Consider the following 22,308-nt stretch of genomic DNA (forward strand, 5'->3'; position numbering starts at 1 on the left):
TTCAAGTGAGAATGATCTAAAAACAAGTTGACTTTTAGGTGATGAGACTTATTTTAAGTGGAAATAGATTAGTTTTGACTAGAAGAAGATAAGACAAATATTCTTGGAAAGATGAAGTTTTTGCAGTGTAAAACAGGTTTAACAAGCAAATACAGCAAACACTGCATGAATAATAAAAGGTGCAATTAACAATCCAGGGCTGGAGATACAAGCTGAGGCACAAGAGAATGAAAAGAGCAGGAAGGTGCAGTAGTTCAGAGACATGACGAGTCCTGATGCACTGGGATCAAAACTAAACTCTTTAATCCCTCAAACACTGAAACAACTTGATGACAATGTGCATCAGATCTGCTGTCGTTGTTGTCGTTTGAGCCTTTTCACACAAACCTGAGATAGTGCTTAATGGCGCTGGTGATCGTCTTAATCTCCCACTCCGGGTTTTCCAGCTCCACGTCTGCGCACGTCTTCGGATCTGATGGATAAAATATGAAGATTAAAACAATATAGAGGAAAAACACAAATACGTTAAAGCAGAAGTAAGTGATATATTTGTGTTAATATAAGTCTTAAATAGTTGTATCTTCCGACAGCAATCACTTACATAGAGTGTTTGGACTGAATCACGGGTCTCTCAGTCCCTCTGCTCTGCTCTGAGCCGAGGAGAAAACATTTATCGTATCCTACAGTTTTTATCCAATGAGGAGAGAGAACGGCATGCAGGGCTGTGTGTGCAGCCAAGGAACGCCGTGAATGTGGCGACGTAGGGACGAGGACTGTTATGGTGCGTTCAAGGAAACTCGTATTTTTCCGACCGTGAAGTGGTACCAGTTCGATCTGGTACGAGTTCACCGGTCAGAAGTTACGAGTGGCCGTTATAGTGACTTTCACCGGTAAAACAGGTCGGAGAAACACGAGTGGGTTGCCTGGAACGCTACAAAGTCGTAAGTCGTGACTTGAAGCTGTAATTTACGATTTCAAAAGCCTGCCTGGAACGCAGCATTAGCGAAAACGACTGGATCACTCACTTCTGCTTTAAGATAAGTTTTGACTGAATGTGATTTATGTAGTATATATGTACAGTATATAACATGTTTAAAAGGACATTTATGTAGTATATATATATATGTTTTTGTATGTGGGTCAGTGACAAATAAGTGTTGGCAAGATGCACAATTCAGAAATATCTTTAAAAATTGGCTTAAACCATTTATTTTCCTGTATACAGTCAGATTTTTATGAAAAAATAGCGGTTACACCACTTCCATCATGTCATTGACCCATGTAGTATTTACATGCTATATATGTATATGGATGTGTATGTAATGTATGTATATTATATATTTATATGGACATTTGTGCAATAATATAAAAATATATGAACTGTGATGAGTTAAAAAGGGGTGAGATTTCTTTCTTTTTTTAAAGTGTTTAAAATTCTTCCTACTCACTTTTCGAAATTGTGTGTAGGTATAGTATACTATGATCTGAAGATACTTTTTTTTTTTTTAAATTTAATTTTAGACATGTTTGAAATAAATAAATAAATTCATTCATTAATAAATGAGTATTTACCCATGGCCTGGCCCAGTAGTTTCTGCACCCTGGAGTTGACGCCGACGATTCTGTACAAGCCCTGCTCATCGATACCTGCAGAGGAGGAGGAGAGTTACACATCAGTCTGATTCAATTCAAGTCATTTAAGCATTTATATTAACATTTATTATTCTCTGTTTTTTTAACATGTTTATTTATATTTATTTCCATACATGTCGCCCGTGTAAAAACAATAATCCTGGCAGCCGAGAGACACAGAGCAGAGGCGTCATTACACACCATCTAAATGTAAATGTGTTTGCAGAGGAGGACCGAGCCGTAATGGAGGCAGCAGATCAACCAACACTGTGACATTTCAGAGGAGTGTGTGTGTGTGTGTGTGTTTAGATCCTGCAGACGACCTTTGACCCCCTGTCATTTCAAACCAGCCTTTCTGCACTAAACTATGTTTTTCCTACCACTCACACACCTCAACACAACACCTACACGTTTTTATCTATTGAGACTCTTTAGATTTATAAAATTATTATTGTGATTATTGTAACTGATTTCATAGAACTAGTTAATAACATTTGTGAATGAGTTCAGTGCTGATCAATCAACTTTTGTGAGTTTATCACAAACTCACTGATGCCATGTATGTAAATATTATTCAGTTTTACAATGAATGTCATTGTAGGATTTAAAGGGATAGTTCAACATTTTGGCAAATTGGCCCATCACCATAATCCCTATAGTCATAGCAGTAGGTTCGTTACCTTTAATTGTCGGTGCAAGCTATTTTTAGAACGGCGGAGCAGAGCCGTGAGCTGCTCAGAGCTACGCTACGGAGGCTCATTATGGGATTTCTTTGGTTTCACCTCATCAAACTCATCAAATACACAATCCAACAACTCCACAACGCTCTGGTGGACAAGTTGTGAGCTGCACATTCACCATGCTATGAGATAATAACACAACGTTACCACACAGAGTTGTTTTAGAGGGAAATACAGAGACTGTTGATGAAAAACTGTCCCTGAAGGCAACGCGCATCAGTGGTTTTGCATGAATTTGTCCACCAGAGCGTTGTGGAGTTGTTGGATTGTGTATTTGATGAGTTTGATGAGGGAAACCAAAGAAATCCCATAATGAGCCTCCGTAGCGTAGCTCTGAGCAGCTCACGGCTCTGCTCCGCCGTTCTAAAAATAGCTTGCACCGACAATTAAAGGTAACAAACCTACTGCTGTGACTATAGGGATTATTATGGCAATGGGCCAGTTTGCCAAAATGTTGAACTATCCCTTTAAAGATGCGAGGCCTCGACTTCTGTCTCTTTTAGTCTCATTTCACATTCATGAGAAATGTTACATGGGAGGAAAAGGTTGAAATCTTAAATTCAACTCTTTCAAACTGATGTAAACTATGACGAGTGGCTGAGGAGAGTTTGTCTTCTGGTTTAATAGACGCTGACGGCTGATGAGACTGTGTGTGTGTGTGTGTGTGTGTGTGTGTGTGTGTGTGTGTGTGTGTGTGTGTGTGTGTGTGTGTGTGTGTGTGTGTGTGAAGAACAATAGACGATTTGAAAGAATATGTGACCTCCTCAAAATAAAAATCAAGTCGAGAGAGAGAAAAGAAGCTCCTGAGTTGATGAAAACATTATTGAGTAGCTTGTTTTTCTGGCGGCTGCTCGTCGCTGCAGAGCCAGGAGGAGCTTTTCATTTTTTATAAAAGTCTCTGTGAACTTTGGACGAGATAAAAATAAAAAATAAAAAAAAACATTTCATCTTTCAAAACAGCAAATCCTGAAAGCTGACCTCTTCATCAATGACATACTACTGTGAATAATTTGCATTTTATATTTGGTTTTATATATTAAACATGCACGGTGCTGCAAAAAAATCTGATGTTTTCTAAAATATGAATCTAATGAGTTACAGTCTTTTTTCTTTATTAATCATTTGGTTTAGAAAATCTGACATATATATAGGCTACATAGTGAATAGAAATTCTGTTAGAATAATCCTCAGATATCCTGAATATGTGATTATATTACTGTATATGAACACGTTAAACAACTCCACCATCGCTCTGACAACGTGCAGCTGGTACCTCGAGTCTCCACGGCGTAGATGAACTTCTTCATCACGTTGAAGCCGATGACGTCGAGCTGAGCCACTGAGGAGAGAGAAGAGAGAGATCACAGAGGAATGAGTCAGAGTCAGAAGATGAAGAAAAGAAAAAAAAATCTTCATTTTATATTTAGTTTGATTTGAAAAACAGAATAATCAAATTATTTTGTAAATGGGTTAAATTGGAAATAATGCAGTGTGGATGTGTTTCTACGCTGCCACGGTGACTAACAGAGTGAATGAGACTTACGGCCTTCAGCCTGGTTGTCTCGGTTCAGATTGTAAACCTGCAGAAAAACAGAAAAACAAAAAACACACACAAACTCCCTATTAATCATGTTATTTAAAGCTGATGACAGGACAGAGACACATGAAGCTGCTGCTGCTGCTGTTATTACTCTACATCCGTCACGAACGGACCGAGACACAAGAAAATATATATATATGTGTTGACTTTATGGTCGTTATTATTATAATCTATAAATTTAACATGAAGATTCACATGAAAACACAGTGAAGTGTTGATGAGTGTTCAGATGCTGCACAGTCACAGCTTATTGACTCTCAGTATTAAAGGGATAGTTCAACATTTTGGCAAACTGGCCCATTGCCTGCCATAATCCCTATAGTCATAGCAGTAGGTTCGTTACCTTTAATTGTCGGTGCAAGCTGTTTTTAGAACGGCGGAGCAGAGCTGTGACCTGCTTTTTAGAGCTACGCTACGGAGGCTCATTATGGGATTTCTTGGTTTCCCTCATCAAACTCATCAAATACACAATCCAACAACTCCACAACGCTCTGGTGGACAAGTTGTGACCTGCACATTCACCACGCTATGAGATAATAACACAACGTTACCACACAGAGTTGTTTTAGAGGGAAATTCAGAGACTGTTGATGAAAAACTGTCCCTGAAGGCAACGTGCATCAGTAGTTTTGCATGAATTTCCCTCTAAAACAACTCTGTGTGGTAACGTTGTGTTATTATCTCATAGCGTGGTGAATGTGCAGCTCACAACTTCCACCAGAGCGTTGTGGAGTTGTTGGATTGTGTATTTGATGAGTTTGATGAGGGAAACCAAGAAATCCCATAATGAGCCTCCGTAGCGTAGCTCTGAGCAGCTCACGGCTCTGCTCCACCGTTCTAAAAATAGCTTGCACCGACAATTAAAGGTAACGAACCTACTGCTATGACTATAGGGATTATTATGGCAATGGGCCAATTTGCCAAAATCTTGAACTATCCCTTTAAAAGAGAACCAGAGAGAGAGAACATCAGGAGCGTCCACGTCTTGTTCCAGCCTGCGGTGACTTTATGGACGTTAATTACATCTGCATGTTTGAATGTAGACATGAGGTGTCTGGACATGAACCAGCAGCGCGCACACACACACACACACACACACACACACACACACACACACACACACACACACACACACACACACACACACACACACACACACACACACACACACACACACACACACACACACACACACACACACACACACACACAAAGCCTCAGGGTGAGTAAGCTGCTGTAGATGAAGACGTGCTGGTGGGACCGGCTGTCAATCAAACGGCTCTGATCCGGTGTTTCCTATGGAGCTACATCTGTGTCTTTATTATTCAATCCAAAAAAAAGTTGAACAAACTTCACTTCAATCAAAAGCAAAATATTTCAATCAAAGAAAAAAAGCATTTTAATGCAAAAAATAGGCAATATTTGAGACTCAAAAAATTGCATTTGAACCCTTTTTTTCTTTGATTGAAAAGTTTGTTTGTTTTTGATTGAGGTGAGTTATTATTTGATTGAAAATATTTTTGGGGGGATTTTTTGTATTTAGGTCATATTATGGGTAGGATTCATCCACATTAAAGCAGAAGTAAGCGATATGTTTGTGTTTATGAGTCTTAAATAGTTATATCTTCCGACAGCAATCACTTACATAGAGTGTTTGGTCTGAAACACGGGTCTGTCAGTCACTCTGCTCTGCTCTGAGCCGAAGAGAAAACATTTCTCGTATCCTACAAGTTTTATCCAATGAGGAGAGAGAACGGCATGCAGGGCTGTGTGTACAGCCAAGGGATGCGCCTGAATGTGGTGACGTAGGGACGAGGACTGTTATGGTGCATTCAAGGAAACTCGTAACTCGTGTTTTTCCGACCTGTGAAGTGGTACCAGTTCGATCTGGTACGAGTTCACCGGTCAGAAGTTACGAGTGGCCGTTATAGTGACTTTCACAGGTAAAGCAGGTCGGAGAAACACGAGTGGGTTGCCTGGAACGCTACAAAGTCGTAAGTCGTGACTTGAAGCTGTAATTTACGGTTTCAAAAGCCTGCCTGGAACGCAGCATTAGCCAAAACGACCAGATCACTCACTTCTGCTTTACTGTAATATGAGACTTTTTTATTGTCGCGGAATTTTTCGTTCTGCCGCTGGAGAAACTCCTCGTTGTCCCTTTAAATCAACTTTTCTTTTGATTGAATAATAAAGACACAAATGTACTGTAGCTCCATAGTTTCCCTCCTCCTCCTCCTCTTCATCACACTATGTCTCTATCTGCTCACTGCTGCTGGTGTTGGTGTGGTCAACAGGTTGTAGCAGCAGCAGCAGCAGCAGCAGCAGCAGCAACATTGATTTTCTCCTCTTGGTTCATTGTTCTGAGGCTTAAAGTGGCTGAATTACCCTGTTTCACAAGAAAGACATTAGGGAGAACGGCTGTTTCTCCTCCTTTCACAATCCCATCCATCATCTCTCTGTGTGTCTATGTGTGTGTGTGTGTGTATGTGTGTGTGTGTGTCACACTCCAGCTGATTGGAAACCACTGGTTTATTACAGCAGGTCACAAACCCTCAGTCAAACCAGATGCTACTAAATATTATTCTCATTTTATTTTATTTGATTTGATTCTTTTAGTTCTGTTTGTTTTTGCTCAGCGGACATGTCGTCGTCGTTCCTCCTCTCCTCTCCTCCCTCATCATCTCTCTCTCTCTCTCTCTCTCTCTCTGTGTGTTTGTGTCGCCATCGGAGCGAGCGGTAACCGTGGTAACCTACCGGCTCTCTCCCGTCCATGGCCTCCATCCACAACCTGCGGTCTTCTTCTGACAGCGCCTGCATGGTGATCACGCCCGGCCTTCACACAGAGAGAAGCCAAATGAGCTTATCAAAATATCAAGGCTGGTTGCAAACATTGTCCGTTAACATGCAAATACACACTCTGCAATCACACACACACACACACACACACACACACACACACACACACACACACACACACACACACACACACACACACACACACACACACACACACACAGTTTCTACTTCAGGCTTCAGTTTAATCGGTTTAATAAATTATTCTTTTAAAAAGTCAGTGTGTTTCTCATCTTCAGCCTGCAGATCTCACTCTGATTCAAGAGTAAAGCAGCTATAGTATGTTGTATATTCATCTATGGGTTTATGTCTAAGGTGTGAACATGGGATGCATTTATAGAAAAGTAAAAAAAAAAAGAGAAGAATCACATGATCGACAGTTATTTCTCCATGAAAGGATGAAAATACAAATTTACACAATCTGATGAGGATTAGATAGATAGATAGATAGATAGATAGATAGATAGATAGATAGACAGATAGATAGATAGATAGATAGACAGATAGATAGATAGATAGATAGATAGACAGATAGATAGATAGATAGATAGATAGATAGATAGACAGATAGATAGATAGATAGATAGATAGATAGATAGATAGATAGATAGATAGATAGATAGATAGACAGATAGATAGATAGATAGATAGATAGATAGATAGATAGATAGAACAAACTAGTGCAAAGTCAAAAAAAAGTGTGATGTGTGTAACTGTGTGTAGAAAATAAAGTGTGCAGTGACTGTAAGTTATGACCACACACACACACACACACACACACACACACACACACACACACACACACACACAGCATCATCAGTCATGTCCTGTTGGTTTTCAGTTGCTCCTGTACAGTTGTTCACCTTCAGCTGTCATCACACACACACACACACACCTGAACACACAGTTCAGTGTCGTTCAATCGTGACACAACACCAGCAGCCAAACACACACATAGACACACACATACACACAGGTAGATACACACACACACACACACACTCATAAATCCAACCTCAATAATAAAAAAAAAAGTACAGAAAAATATACACACCTTTAGTGGAAGGTGCACAAACACAAACACACTAACAAAGTCACGCACACACACACTTGTTGCTGTGAATAAAAGCACAAGCGTGAGAGCAGGAAATAAACTTGTGTAATGATGACGAGGTGAGGAGCTGATTGGACGGTGGGAGGGAGAGCCTGAGGGACACACACACACACACACACACACACACACACACACACACACACACACACACACACACACACACACACACACCTTACACACACACACACACACAGATCTCAACCCAGCTGAGCAGCGCCCTCATGTGGATGCTACCTGTCATTACACCGTGTAGAACACCTGAGGCCTCGTGGGCTTTTTCAGCTCTTTTACCAGGTTGAAGGGAAAACTAAAAGCATTTGAGTTTTTATTTTCAGTTCATTGTACACAATATTTTTGTGTATATGTAATTTTGGTTTTAGTAGTACTTACATAATACAATTATGAATTACATTTTGTGCAACATCTACACACTTCTGCTTGTGCAACTGGGTGTAATGGGCATCGTGCAACACAACCTGGCACTTTAAACTGATGTGCACTTTAGGGCCTTGTGCAATACTATCTCATCTGGCACTTTGATAAATACTCTTATAGGACATCATGCAATACAACCTGGTACCTATGCACTTCTGCACTATAGCACTTGTCACTTTAAAGGGATAGTTCACTCAAAATTGAAATTTCACTCATTATCTAGACCTGTGCATATTCTCATTTGTCCAGGTCATAGTATCTCAAAGGAGGTTAAATCGAAAGCAACTGGACTTAGTTATTTGTCTGAGAAGACGTTTCACCTTCATCCAAGAGGCTTGAACTGATGAAGCCTCTTGGATGAGAGGTGAAACGTCTTCCTAGACAAATAACTAAGTCCAGTTGCTTTCCATTTAAGAGACACTCATGATCTCCTCCCCCTCATGTGGACTAAGGGCTGGGAGAAGTTTCAGAGTCCTCCGTGGCTTCTCTGAGTTACAGGGGGTCTCGGCGTAGCAGTGCATGTCCATATGACGGTTGCAAATGGATACCAACTGTCTTCGTAACAAAAAGACACACCAAAAAACATCCAAATACCTCCATGCTGCTCGTATGTAATGTCCGTCTTGTATTGAAGCCCCGAAATGAGAAATTGTCCCGAAAAAAATTAAATAAGTCTATATTTCAAGCTTGTTTTGTAGCGGAAGCTTCTTGAAGCTCCTCTTCCCAGTTCGTCCAAATTTGGACGAACCGGCCCTGGATGTTTTTTGGTGTGTCTTTTTGTTACGAAGTCAGTTGGTGTCCATTTGCAACCGTCATATGGACATGCACTGCTACGCCGAGACCCCCTGTAACTCAGAGAAGCCACGGAGGACTCTGAAACTTCTCCCAGCCCTTAGTCCACATGAGGGGGAGGAGATAATGAGTGAAATTTCAATTTTGGGTGAACTATCCCTTTAACCCAGCATTTATGCATTTTATCTCCCAGAAACTCTTATGGTCCCCTACCTGTGGAATGTGTTTGTCAATATGTTTTACATTGTCATAGTCGTCTTGTTGTCTACATTATCATGTGTATTGCCATTGAACTGTTTTTATGTTTATGGGACTCCGGATGGAAATTAGCACTTTTGCTACAATCTGGCACATTTACATGTTTTTATGTCCATTAACGTGCACTGTCCCATCCAAATAAACAAATAAAGTAAATAACAGAAGATCCAATTATTGTTTATTTTTTTGTAATTAATGAATCAAACATCCTGAGTTGTGATGATTCAGGATTTCATCATGATCGATCCAAAGTGTCTGAAACACCGTGAGAAGGAAAACATGGCCGCTGCACCGACGACACAGACACAGATGAATGTGTCGTCTCCATGTGAGAGGAAGGACTGACACACACAGACACACACTCACACAGACAGACACACACTGACCTGTCCACCCCCTCCACATCGAAGCAGAACCTCTTCTCGATGGAGTCGGTCTTCCTCCGGGTGCAGGACTTGAGCATGAAGCTGTCCTCTTCTCCCTGACAGACACACAGTCACAGAGAGAAAACGACCACATCAAGACACAACAGCAGAATGATCCTCAACCTGAACATGGACCACTTTGAAAGAATGACTGAGCCGTTCTCTTCCTACAAACTAATTTTAATAAATTTGTGTGTGTTTTATACTGTTTTTCGTGTTTGTTTTTTGTGTTTTATTGATGTTTTTAATTGAATTCCACTCTGACTTGCTCTATTTTATGATTTTTAAAGTGTAAAGTGTCTTTGAGCATTTGTAAAAGCGCTTACAAATAAAATGTATCATTATTATTATTAATGAACTTTAATTTTCATATAAAGAATGACTCTCTCTCTCCTTCCTCTTGTGTTGAAGAGCGACAGTTTCTCCCTCACGTCCAATCAAAACCACTGAGATCATTTAGGTAGAAACACTTCGTCATCAACATGAATGTTTTGTTTTGTTTTATATACTGTAGAGACCTGTGGCCGGATTTAATAAACGTCTTAGAGCAACATTTTAGTCTTAAGAGCTGAGAATTTGAGGAATTTAAACTTCAAACTGAAGAACAAAATCTATTTATCAACTTCCTCCAGTCTAAGAATCGCTGCTCGGGGAGAAGGAGAGTTTTTCTATATTTGTTCTGCAGTTTTCTTTTTCAGTTTTCAGTTTGTTGACTCCAATTTAAATATATATACATATATGTATATAAATGCTGCCTGTGCATATGTTGCACTGACTTGTTTGGTGAAAAATAAAATAATAAATGTTTCAGCAGCATGTGTGTGTGTATCTGCAAATATTTCTGTGCATGTGAACAAACTGAAGAATTCTCTACAGTTTGAACTATTTTAGTTTTATAGCAAAGCTAAAGATGCGAGTGCTTTTCATTCTGTTCAACGCTGTGTAGTTATCTGGTTTTATGAATGAAGTGTGAACTGTTTGGTGCAAAAGTTTGATTTTGATAAAGCGTCGTGGTTTTGTGAATTGTGTTCTAATAGCCTAGTTTGCAAAATTGTGTTTTAGCGATTGATAAAAAACCTTTATTAAAGGGAGAAAACCCCGACTCACCATTTTCCCTCCTGACTTGGGGTCAAACAGCACCATGGTAACGCGCTTCGGCTCCCGGTGGTAGGTACAGTAGTACTTCACCCAGGTAGAAACAAACGAACCTGAGGGAAGAGACAGAAGAGAAGAAAGAAAGAAAGAAAGAAAGAAAGAAAGAAAGAAAGAAAGAAAGAAAGAAAGAAAGAAAGAAAGAAAAGGAAATTAAAACCATTAGCAGAGGATATACAGTAATAAAGGAAGTGAATGAATAAAAACAAAGCAGTGATGTCAGCTGGGAGGAGGAGGAAGTCTGTTTCCCAGCTGGATGCGTTGCCATGGCAACCGCTCAGAGCTGCTGTCACGTCTCCAGCGAATCAGACGTGACTTCATCAACTGTCGGTTCGTCATGGTTTGTTTGTTCTCCTGCTCTGGCAGCGTGTGTGTGTGTGTGTGTGTGTGTGTGTGTGTCTATGTGTGTGTGTTATACCTCGATACACACATGATCATTCATGTTTCCATGGCGCTGCAGCGTCGTAAACGTGTTGCTCACTTATGTCTTCATTGTAAAACACACTCACACACTACAAAAACTCAACATCTTACCAAGAATATTTGTCTTATTTCTAGTCAAAATGTCATTTCCAGTCAAAACAAATCTCTTTCCACTTAAAATAAGACTCATCACATTAAAAAGCAGCTTGTTTTTAGACACTTTTTACTTCTTTCAAGCAGATTTTCACTTGAAATAAGTAGAAAAATTTGATAGAGGAGCAAGTTTTTCTTTCTTATTACAAGCACAAAAAACTTGCTTTCACTGGCAGATTTTTCTACTTATTTCAAGTGAAAATTAGTTTGAAACAAGTGAAAATGATCTAAAAACAAGTTAATTTTTAGGTGATGAGTCTTATTTTAAGTGGAAAGAGATTAGTTTTGACTATTCTTGGAAAGATTTTGAGTTTTTGAAGTGCATACGGAAGCGTGTTGCATTCACTTGAGTTATTTATTTTTTGGGTTGTTTTTCGGGGTAATTATTTCTGTATTTCTGACTAACATTTTTCAGTTTTTCGGGGTAATATTTTTTCTGACTCAACGAGATTTCAAAATCCCGTTAGAAGCTCCTCCACCTGCAAGTATCGTTTAACCGCCGCGGTCAAACCTCCACTTCATCACGGATCTATTACGTCTTAGATCCATAGATCTGCTCCACAAAAAATACAGTCGAGTTGAGCTTTCACCGGCATGTTCGATTTTCAAAGGAAAACCCGACTCATCATATTGTCACTGTGTTCCCAGTAAATTCAGATTCATATTGAAAGGAAACGACCTGTTATTACAGAACTCCTCCTCAGACTCAGAGAGAATCACTCAGTCTGATGGAGCACCTTTATGTTGAAATCAGTCCTTACTACAGTTACCTGCAGGTGGGATTTTGAAATCTCAACAGCTAAGTCAGAAAAAAATTACCCCGAAAAACAGAAAATGATTCAAGTGAATGCAATAGAAACACACACAGACACACAGACACACACACAGCTACGTACGTTTCTCCTGGACGAACAGGTATCCCTCCATGGTGTGCTGACTGACGCTCTTGTGATCGTGAGGATTCTCCTTCATCTTCCTCATCAGACTCTCCACCTCCGACCTCGTGCTCTCAAACCGGTTTCTTGTCTGTCAGGACAAAACACAAAGATTTTCCTTAAAATTTCTAATAATCTAAAAGTTATTGGGTTTTTTTTATTGTAGTGTTTTTACTCGATCTTTTGCATAAATTGTTTTCAGTTGAGCATCAGTCACAGTGAGTCAACCTTCCATCAAACCATCATTAGTTCAACTAGTTCATACATAGATCTAAAAGGTGCAGGCTGAAGCTAGTTACAGTAGCTTATAAATGCCTACTACCCTTTAATTCATTATTTCAGTAAAACCATTAGAGCTCTTCCTGGTTTCAGAGTAACGGAAAGAAACAAGTATCCAATAATTAACAAATGAAGACAAAAAATAAAGTAAATAAATACATAATTAAACAGTATTACAGTTGCAGTCAAAACCCAATGAATCAATCCTGTTTATCTATCATGCTATGTTTTAATCTATTTTTAAATTTGTGTGATGTTTTTGCTTTGTTTAAGATCCTCTGTCAAGCTGTTCCACAGAGATACACATGCTTTTTAATGTCGTATTTATTTATTCTTGGTTGTTTTAAGTGAAGTTTCCCTCTCAGCTCATACAGTATCTCCCCTAAAAGCTCTTGACCGGAGGAATCCATCATCCTGTGTTTCTGAACTGAACTCCTTTCAGCTGCTTCACATCTGCAGTGTTATTATTGTGTTTTCTCCCCTGGCCGACTGACTGACCTCAGATCTGTGTGGCCACTGACTGAACCTTCAACATGAACGTTGTAGTTGTACATGAGGGTGAAACAGCAGCAGCAGCAGCAGCAGCAGCTTCCCCTCAGCGGAGCGAAGCCGCTCCAAACTAAACCGACTCTACACACCATTAACACTCGTTACTCTACATACACATGAATAAAAACTTCATCTACAGGGAATAAAACATCTGGTTGAATCATCTGCATCCTGTACACTGTGTGTGTGTGTGTGTGTGTGTCCTTACGTTCTGGATGCTGATGGTGAGATCGGTCTTGAAGTGGTTGAAGTCCTTGGCCAGCTCGTAGCCGTGGTGATAGTAGGTGAAGAGGCCTTGGAGGAAGGCCAAGAGCTGAGGGAGAGGAAACAGAAAAACCATGAGGACATGATGGAAGAAGAAAGGAAATATAGATGTAAAGGAAGAGGTTGAAAACGCTGCAGGAGGAAGAGGAGAGATGAAGAACAAGAGGTTGAAGGTGGAGTGGAGGAGAAGAAGTGGACTCTGCAGCTTCAGTACAGACATGCATACTGCACATATGATGCTGCAGACCTCCAAAGGTTTATTCATTTATTCATTCATTCATTTTTTCATCCACACTTTGATTCTACAAATATTTTCGAAGACGAGTGTTGAACCTCTGGGTTTTATTATCATGTATTTATTATGTATTTATAACCTGATATTGACCGAATGTTTTGCTCTCATGTTGTTTATTCATCTCATATCTTCTGCTCTGCCTTTATAGATTATAGATTATAGATTAGATATACACTGCAAAAACTCAAAATCTCACCAAGAATATTTGTCTTATTTCTAGTCGAAACAAATCTCATTTTACGTAAAATAGGACTCATCAAATAAAAAGTAAGTTGTTTTTAGACACTTTTTACTTTTTTCAAGGATATTTTCACTTGAAATAAGTAGAAAAATCTGATAGTGGAGCAAGTTTTTCTTTCTTATTACAAGCACAAAAAACCTGCTTTCACTGGCAGATTTTTCTACTTATTTCAAGTGAAAATTAGTTTTGGAACAAGGGAAAATGATCCAAAAACAAGTTCATTTTTAGGTGATGAGTCTTATTTTAAGCGAAAAGAGATTAGATTTCACTAGAAATGAGACATTTTGACAAGAAATAAGACAAATATTCTTGGAAAGATTTTGAGTTTTTGCAGTGTAGGGATCAGATATCTGGGCTGTTTGTGTAGATTTTCTTGTCTGTATATTCATATCTGAGTTATGATGTCCTTCATCTGTTTTGATGCATCAAAACAATGGCCTGACGTCTGTTTTAAAGGCTCGTACTGTTATGTATGAGTTTGGGATGAGAATATGTTTTGCATCTGACATGTCGTCACAATTGTTTGGTTGCATATTTATTTACTTTTTGTACAATCATTGTGCTTAACATGCTGAACTTTACATGGCTTCTCCTCAGCACAAACTGTTGGCCTGAAGAAGGTCGCAGCACGGAAACGTTGCGACCATTAAATCGTATCACAGTGTATGTGTGTGATAAAAAAAAAAGTGATCCGGCTATGAAATACAATGTTAAATAATTATCTTCAAGCAGAAAAAGCCAAACAGAGACAGTGAGTGTGAGTTTCTTTCTTTGTTTCTTTCTTTCTTCCCTACAGAGTTACATAAAAGTGGGTTTATGTGGCGTGTGTGTGTGTGTGTGTGCAACAAATTGTCTTTATTTCCGCTGCAGCTTCCACCGAGGAGCCCCGGAGCAAGGCACCAGCACCACATCCTCCACATCCTCCACACCGCTGCTCGCTGCTCGCCAACAACACAAGACTGAAGACTGAAAAACGCAGCTGCTCTATGTGTGTGTGTGTGTGTGTGTGTGTGTGTGTGTGTGTGTGTGTGTGTGTGTGTGTGTGTGTGTGTTTGTGTGGACATGTCGAAGTGAGAGAATGGGAGACAGACGCTGACGCTGCAGAACAACAACACGTGCGCTCTGCTGAGAAAAACCTGAGGGAGAAGAAGCTGAATAATAGAAAGCAGCGGAGCGTCGTCTTACTGGGGTGGGAGGAAAAATCGATTCACATAAATATCCTGATATCTTTTTTGACGATTTTTAAATCGATTTTTTTTTTTTTGTTGAATTTTTAAAAATATTGTGTATGTGCATTTGTTAGCCTTTTTTACATACAGAGAGTACAGGTTTTAAAAGGGTTTAAAGGGATAGTAGCATTTTTTTTAAAGTGGGGTTGTATGATCTACAAATAGCCCCTAAGTACTTTAATTGCAGTAGAAGACTCTCTGCACTCCTCCCGTTAGCAACGCCAGCCCATAATAGCCCTGCCCAGAGATCTACAACATACAGTGTTGTGAACAGACCCAAAGAAACGGCCTATTTTCACGGCCTAAAAGAGGTTTTACCTGAAAAAAAATACACAGTTCCATTGTTCGCTATAATATAATTTTTTCCGGCCCTTCAAAGTGCAGGAAAAACACAGTTTTTATTTGGACCGAACCAACTCAAGTATCCCTCCGCCCAGGGTTAGCGCCCGCCGATCAGCAGTTGGTTCGGTCCAAATAAAAACTGTGTTTTTCCTGCACTTTGAAGGGCTGGAAAACATTATATTATAGCGAACAATGGAACTGTGTATTTTTTTTCAGATAAAACCTCTTTTAGGCCGTGAAAATAGGCCGTTTCTTTGTGTCTGTTCACAACACTGTATGTTGTAAATCTCTGGGCAGGGCTATTATGGGCTGGCGTTGCTAACGGGAGGAGTGCAGAGAGTCTTCTACTGCAATTAAAGTAGTTAGGGGCTATTTGGAGATCATACAACCCCACTTTAAAAAAAAATGCTACTATCCCTTTAAGTTCACTTTATAATGGAGTATGTTCATTTATAGGCTCCTACAGTATTTGTGTGCAGATAAATGTTAAAAATGCTAAAGACTAAAAATCGAGAGAATCGGCAATATCGTAGAATCGCAATTTAAATCGAATCGCCATCAAAAACAAAATCGTAGAAGAATGGAATCGGGGGAGAAAAGCGTATCGTCCCTTAGCCCTACTGTACGTCTTACCGGCTCCACAAAGTCGAACATCTTCCTCTCCTGCACCTCCTGCACCTTGAAGACGTACTCCAGAGACACCTCGTAGAAATGCTGCCGCACGTTGTCCACCTGGTTGTCGGCCTGAGACGGGACGGAGGAGGAGGAGGAGGAGAAGACGGATTTAGTTTAGTTTATTTATTCACACCAATACAGAATAACAAGAATAGGACACATTAAAATACATGGTAACACTTTACTTGAATGGGTATTCATCAGATTGACATAAAACTGTCATAACCATGACATAACAGCTGTCATAAACATCAGTGAATACTTATGACAGCTGTGGTTAAGTGTCATTCGGTAAGTTATGTCACTTTTGATGCAAAGTTGACATTATTTGAGATGTCCTTGTTATGAGAACTTGACATCATTTTTAAAGTTTGTCCATTAGGTCTGCTATGACAGTTTAAATTGTCTTTATGTCAAGTTGTCAGAACAAAAACATCTCAAACAATGTCAACTTTGCATCAAAAGTGACATAACTTAGCGAATGACACTTAACCACAGCTGTCAGAAGTATTCATTGATGTTTATGACAGCTGTATGACAGACACACACATGCATACATACTAGACAGTGAGAGTAGAAACACTACTCATCTTAAAAATAATATACTAAAAAATCACAATGCTAACAATAATGTTAATTAACGAGACAACATCAAATCAAATCACTCCAATATTAACATACAGTCACTTAGTAGAACATTTTTAAGTCTACATAAAAACATTTTTTTAAGTCTACACACTGCAAAAACTCAACATATTTCCAAGAATATTTGTCTTATTTCTTGTCAAAATGTCTCATTTCTAGTCAAAACTAATCTCTTTCCACTTAAAATAAGACTCATCACCTAAAAATTAACTTGTTTTTAGATCATTTTCACTTGTTCCAAACACATTTTCACTTGAAATAAGTAGAAAAATCTGCCAGTGAAAGCAAGTTTTTTGTGCTTGTAATAAGAAAGAAAAACTTGCTCCACTATCAGATTTTTCTACTTATATCAAGTGAAAATCTGCTTGAAAGAAGTAAAAAGTGTCTAAAAACAAGCTGCTTTTTAATGTGATGAGTCTTATTTTAGGTAGAATGAGATTTGTTTTGACTAGAAATAAGACAAATATTCTTGGTAAGATATTAGATTTTTTGCAGTGCATATGTGACCAATCAGAAGAGGACAGAGGACAGAGGACAGATGTGGAGTCTTACTTCATGCAGATGTGACTCCTTCTTCCTGGCCGAGAGGCTGAGATGTTTCTCCAGCACCGCACAATACTTCTCTGTCTCCTTGTCATATTTCTTCTTTGCTTCCTGTAAAAGAGAGAAAAAAAAAAAACATAATGATCCTGTGGGATTCCTTCTCTAATGTTTAATAAAGTTTAAAGGGATAGTTCAACATTTTGGCAAATTGGCCCATTGCCATAATCCCTATAGTCATAGCAGTAGGTTTGTTACCTTTAACTGTCGGTGCAAGCTATTTTTAGAACGGCGGAGCAGAGCCGTGAGCTGCTCAGAGCTACGCTACGGAGGCTCATTATGGGATTTCTTGGTTTCCCTCATCAAACTCATCAAATACACAATCCAACAACTCCACAACGCTCTGGTGGACAAGTTGTGAGCTGCACATTCACCACGCTATGAGATAATAACACGTTACCACACAGAGTTGTTTTAGAGGAAAATACAGAGACTGATGATGAAAAACTGTCCCTGAAGGCAACGCGCATCAGTGGTTTTGCATGAATTTCCCTCTAAAACAACTCTGTGTGGTAACGTTGTGTTATTATCTCATAGTGTGGTGAATGTGCAGCTCACAACTTGTCCACTAGAGCGTTGTGGAGTTGTTGGATTGTGTATTTGATGAGTTTGATGAAGTGAAACCAAGAAATCCCATAATGAGCCTCCGTAGCGTAGCTCTGAGCAGCTCACGGCTCTGCTCCGCCGTTCTAAAAACAGCTTGCACCGACAATTAAAGGTAACGAACCTACTATGACTATAGGGATTATGGCAATGGACCAATTTGTTGAAAAATGTTGAACTATCCCTTTAAAAAAAACATCTGATCTGATTAATTCATCTTAAAATGACTAATTAGATCAGCATCAAACATCTGTAATCGACTACCAGAGCTCTGAAAACAGCAGAGCGAGGTAGAAAGCTGGATTCTCTGTTTAGCTTTCACATGATATTTTCCGTTTGTGCGGAGCGACGCTGCAGCTCTGGGGGGAAAACAGCTGCTTCTACAACAACAGGCTGCTTCATCCGAGCCGAGGTCAGCGACAGGAGAGAGGAGGACAGATGGATGGATGGATGAGAAACCAGGGACAGATACTGTACAGCCAGAGAAAGAAAAAAAGAAAAAGAAAAACCAACAACAGAAAGAAACTGAAAAGCGTCCAAGAGGAGAGAGAGAACAAAGGAAGCCGTTGTTACTGTAGTTTCTGCTCCGAAACACGTTTTTATTTATTGGCTGCTCGCTGCTCGGTGATTATTATCGGTCACGTTCGGATCATTAAAGTCTAATCTAATCCAAACCGACGGAAGGAAGAGATGGGAGCGGACAGATACAAAGAGTACAAAGAGATGGAGAGAAGTGAACAGAGGGAGGGAGGGGCAGATCAGAGGCCCTGGGGTGATATCAACCACACATCTGCCCCGCTGCTCTCTCCTCTCCATGTTATTGGACTTCTCTCTTTATCCAGAAACTCAACAAGTGGTGAAACAAACCGGATTCACTGGCACTTTATGAAAAAATAGTTTGTAATTCCACTTTTTAAACATAAATAAATCACTGTTCCTTCCATAATATAATATAATATAATATAATATAATATAATATCATATAATATAATATAATATAATATCATATAATATGTGTTTAGGAAAAGTCAAGTCTTCACGCTTTACTTGAAACATCTGTTTGTCTACTGACATTTCATTTACGATCCGGATTGTTTTTTTACAGATGTTGGAATAAGTGATATGATTAAATTCCTGACGACTGAATAAACGTCTGCAGAGAGAAAAGAAACCTGCTGGGTGACCAACGATCCGTCGTGTTTCTAATTTAACTTCCACCGATCTGTTCTCCCCGTCTGGTGATTCCCCCGCTCTCATTGGGAAGATATTTGTGGAGGAAATAAAATTCCCAGATCCGTAAAAAAGAAAAAAAAAAGGAGGAAATAATGTGTCATCAGTCTGCACTCAGACTAAACTCATGATGTCATTTTAAATAACAGATATCACCATGAAACTTCCCAAGTTTATCACTCACATTAAGACAAATATTTTTTGTATTACAAGTTTTGTCAAATTGTATGTTTAAATATGTAAATGAGGCAATATCTGATGAAATATGCGCTAATTTGCATGTATTTTCAGAACAGAAATCTGAACAATGGATAAAGCTACTTTCAAAATTCTTGTTTTATTTTGTTGACATATTAGAGTCAGAAGTTTTTACAGAGGAGGATTTTGGATATCTCTTTTTATCACTCTGTAAATGAGAAAATACTGTCACCAGCCCTAAAAAAAAATCAAATTTCGCCCTGTTTTTAGTAATAAAATGTTGTATAAATGAGGCTGTGAATGATATATCAACAATCCCCTCTGTAAAAACCTTCAGAATATAGAAAGGGATCAAAGTGGAAGGTTTGGTGTCTGTAAGTGCTGCTGAAGTGGAGATTTTGGGCTCAGAGTCTGAGTCTGAAAAACTCTTTCTGAGAAAACGGCCTTTAAAGGCTTGGACTGTAAAACTACATAGGTTGTTAATGTAAATCCTACTTTTACGATTTGTTGCTGATACGGAGGAAATGACATCATTGTTCAGGAGAGAGAGAGCTTTACAATGACACCTGACATGACATGGGTCAGACTTTAACTTTTGGTGAATTTAGGAGAAATCTACCGACAGAAGAGACAAAATGAGGTCAAATAACCACCTTAAAGTGGATTTTCTACCATTTCTTATGACTTTTCTGAAAGAAGACATGTTAAGGAAGAAGAATAGCCCATAATCTCTCTTTAACAACAGCAACAACAACCAGTGGAGCAGCGGTGGAGGAGGAGGAACAGGAGCAGGAACCGACGGCAGCTGCAGAACGCATCAGAGACCAGGATGATGATGATGATGATGATGATGATGATGATGATGATGATGATGATGATGATGATGATGATGAACATTCCTCCAAACAACAACGAGGCCTCTGTTTAAACTCTGACTGACTGACTGACTGACTGACACGGTCGCCGTGGAAACCGCTGTCCGCACTGCTGTGACAACGGCTGCAAAACTCAACTCAGAGACTCAGAGTTTCTCCAACATCACTTCATCCATCAGGGACCGGTTTATTCTACTGAAGGTGTGTGTGTGTGTGTGTGTGTGTGTGTGTGTGTGTGTGTGTGTGTGTGTGTGTGTGTGTGTGTGTGTGTGTTTTTTAGAAACCTCAGAGTTTATACAGGAATCTTGAAGTTAATTCTAAAACCTTTTTAAGACTTTTTCAAGACCTTCTCAATATTTTTCAATACCTCACCGCCGCTTCAAGCTGTAACCATTTATTCATGTGACACTTTTAACTTAACATCAACAACAGGATAATAGATAAAAGGCTAAGTTTATCCAGAAAAAACATTGCTCCACTCTCAAAAAACCAAAAGAACAATCTTCTTTTCTTTTTAATGTACCGGTCCATCTTTGTTTTTTAATAAAATGAATAAATTCACACACTTTCACAATGTTTTTAGGACTCAAACTCTTGGACAGCTAATTCAGAAAAAAATACCCTCAAAATTTAAGACTTTATAAAGTTGTGAAAATACTTTTTAATACTTTTTAAGGGTCTTAATTTTCCCCAAATTGATTTATCACCTTTTAATACTTTTCAAGACCCCGCGGATACCCTGAACCTGCCTTGGGACTGCGGCTGAAATTTAAGTAGTTGTGCTAAAAAGTCCGGCACATTTACACTGATGTTTAATGCGTCAGTGTTGATGAATGTGCTCTGTCCCAATTCAATAAATAAAGAAAGGAAATGAAAAGTGAAATTGTGTGTGTGTGTGTGTGTGTGTGTGTGTGTGTGTGTGTGTGTGTGTGTGTGTGTGTGTGTGTGTGTGTGTGTGTGTGTGTGTGTGTGTGTGTGTATGAAACATAAATCACACTTTTTCCATCACTTCTGTAATAAAAAAAAATTAAAAAAAGTCCCTTCCGTCCTCGGCCAGCAGGTGGCGGCGTCTCACTGCGTCGTCCCAACAGACTGACCAACACTACTACACACTACTACACCGTCATGCCAACAGTAACCAGGAAGTCCCAATGAAACATCTTCTTCCTCTCTTTTTTTTTTTTTTTTTTTAAATGTAGTTTGTTTTCATGCTGTTTTCTTTTTAAATGTTTTATCTTCATGTAAAGCACATTGAGTTGCCTTGGTATGAAATACGCTATAATAATAAAGATGCCTCGCCTCATCATCATCATCACCACCTTCATCAGCTGCCAACGCTTCAACCTAAAAACCTCGTTATTATCTCATTTATCTGAATGGAAGTTACAAACCAATGAATAATAATACAGACAAAAACAAAACCACATATATAATATAACACATATATAATTCATTCTTTCTTCATTTCCAAGCACTTCTCATGAAAGTAGCTTTAGTTTTTGTTAATTAGATCCCCATTAGCTGCTGCACAACCATCCATACAGCAGACAACAGCAACACAAAACACGAAAAAGCTCACATCTCATTTACAAACTGTACTTAAGGTACGAAGAAACAGAAATCACGCGTTGTTTGTGACATGGTAACACTTTATAATAAGTAGCTACACACTATTAAGCATTAGTTAAGCATTAATAAAGACTGAATTCTTCATTTATAACACATAAATACAGTTAGTGCTGATCAATGATGAGTAAAACATTTTAACTGT

General features: G+C 39.0%; 1 protein-coding gene across 1 annotated transcript in view; it reads right to left on the minus strand.

Annotated features, from left to right (window-relative positions):
* LOC310996905 (rho GTPase-activating protein 26-like) overlaps positions 1-22,308 on the minus strand; it is a gene marked incomplete at its 5' end in the record, with an annotated part of 146,299 nt that overhangs the window by 54,335 nt on the left and 69,656 nt on the right. Inside the window, 11 exons of the mRNA XM_083986428.1 lie at positions 388-472; positions 1,573-1,647; positions 3,646-3,711; positions 3,916-3,952; positions 6,727-6,805; positions 9,811-9,905; positions 10,957-11,057; positions 12,474-12,603; positions 13,549-13,653; positions 16,345-16,455; positions 17,584-17,685. Of these exons, the coding sequence (XP_083842554.1) occupies positions 388-472; positions 1,573-1,647; positions 3,646-3,711; positions 3,916-3,952; positions 6,727-6,805; positions 9,811-9,905; positions 10,957-11,057; positions 12,474-12,603; positions 13,549-13,653; positions 16,345-16,455; positions 17,584-17,685 (986 nt within the window). The remainder of the gene's footprint in view (positions 1-387; positions 473-1,572; positions 1,648-3,645; positions 3,712-3,915; positions 3,953-6,726; positions 6,806-9,810; positions 9,906-10,956; positions 11,058-12,473; positions 12,604-13,548; positions 13,654-16,344; positions 16,456-17,583; positions 17,686-22,308) is intronic.

Source organism: Trachurus trachurus (assembly GCF_905171665.1).
Source record: "Trachurus trachurus genome assembly, chromosome: 14".
NCBI lineage: Eukaryota > Metazoa > Chordata > Actinopteri > Carangiformes > Carangidae > Trachurus > Trachurus trachurus.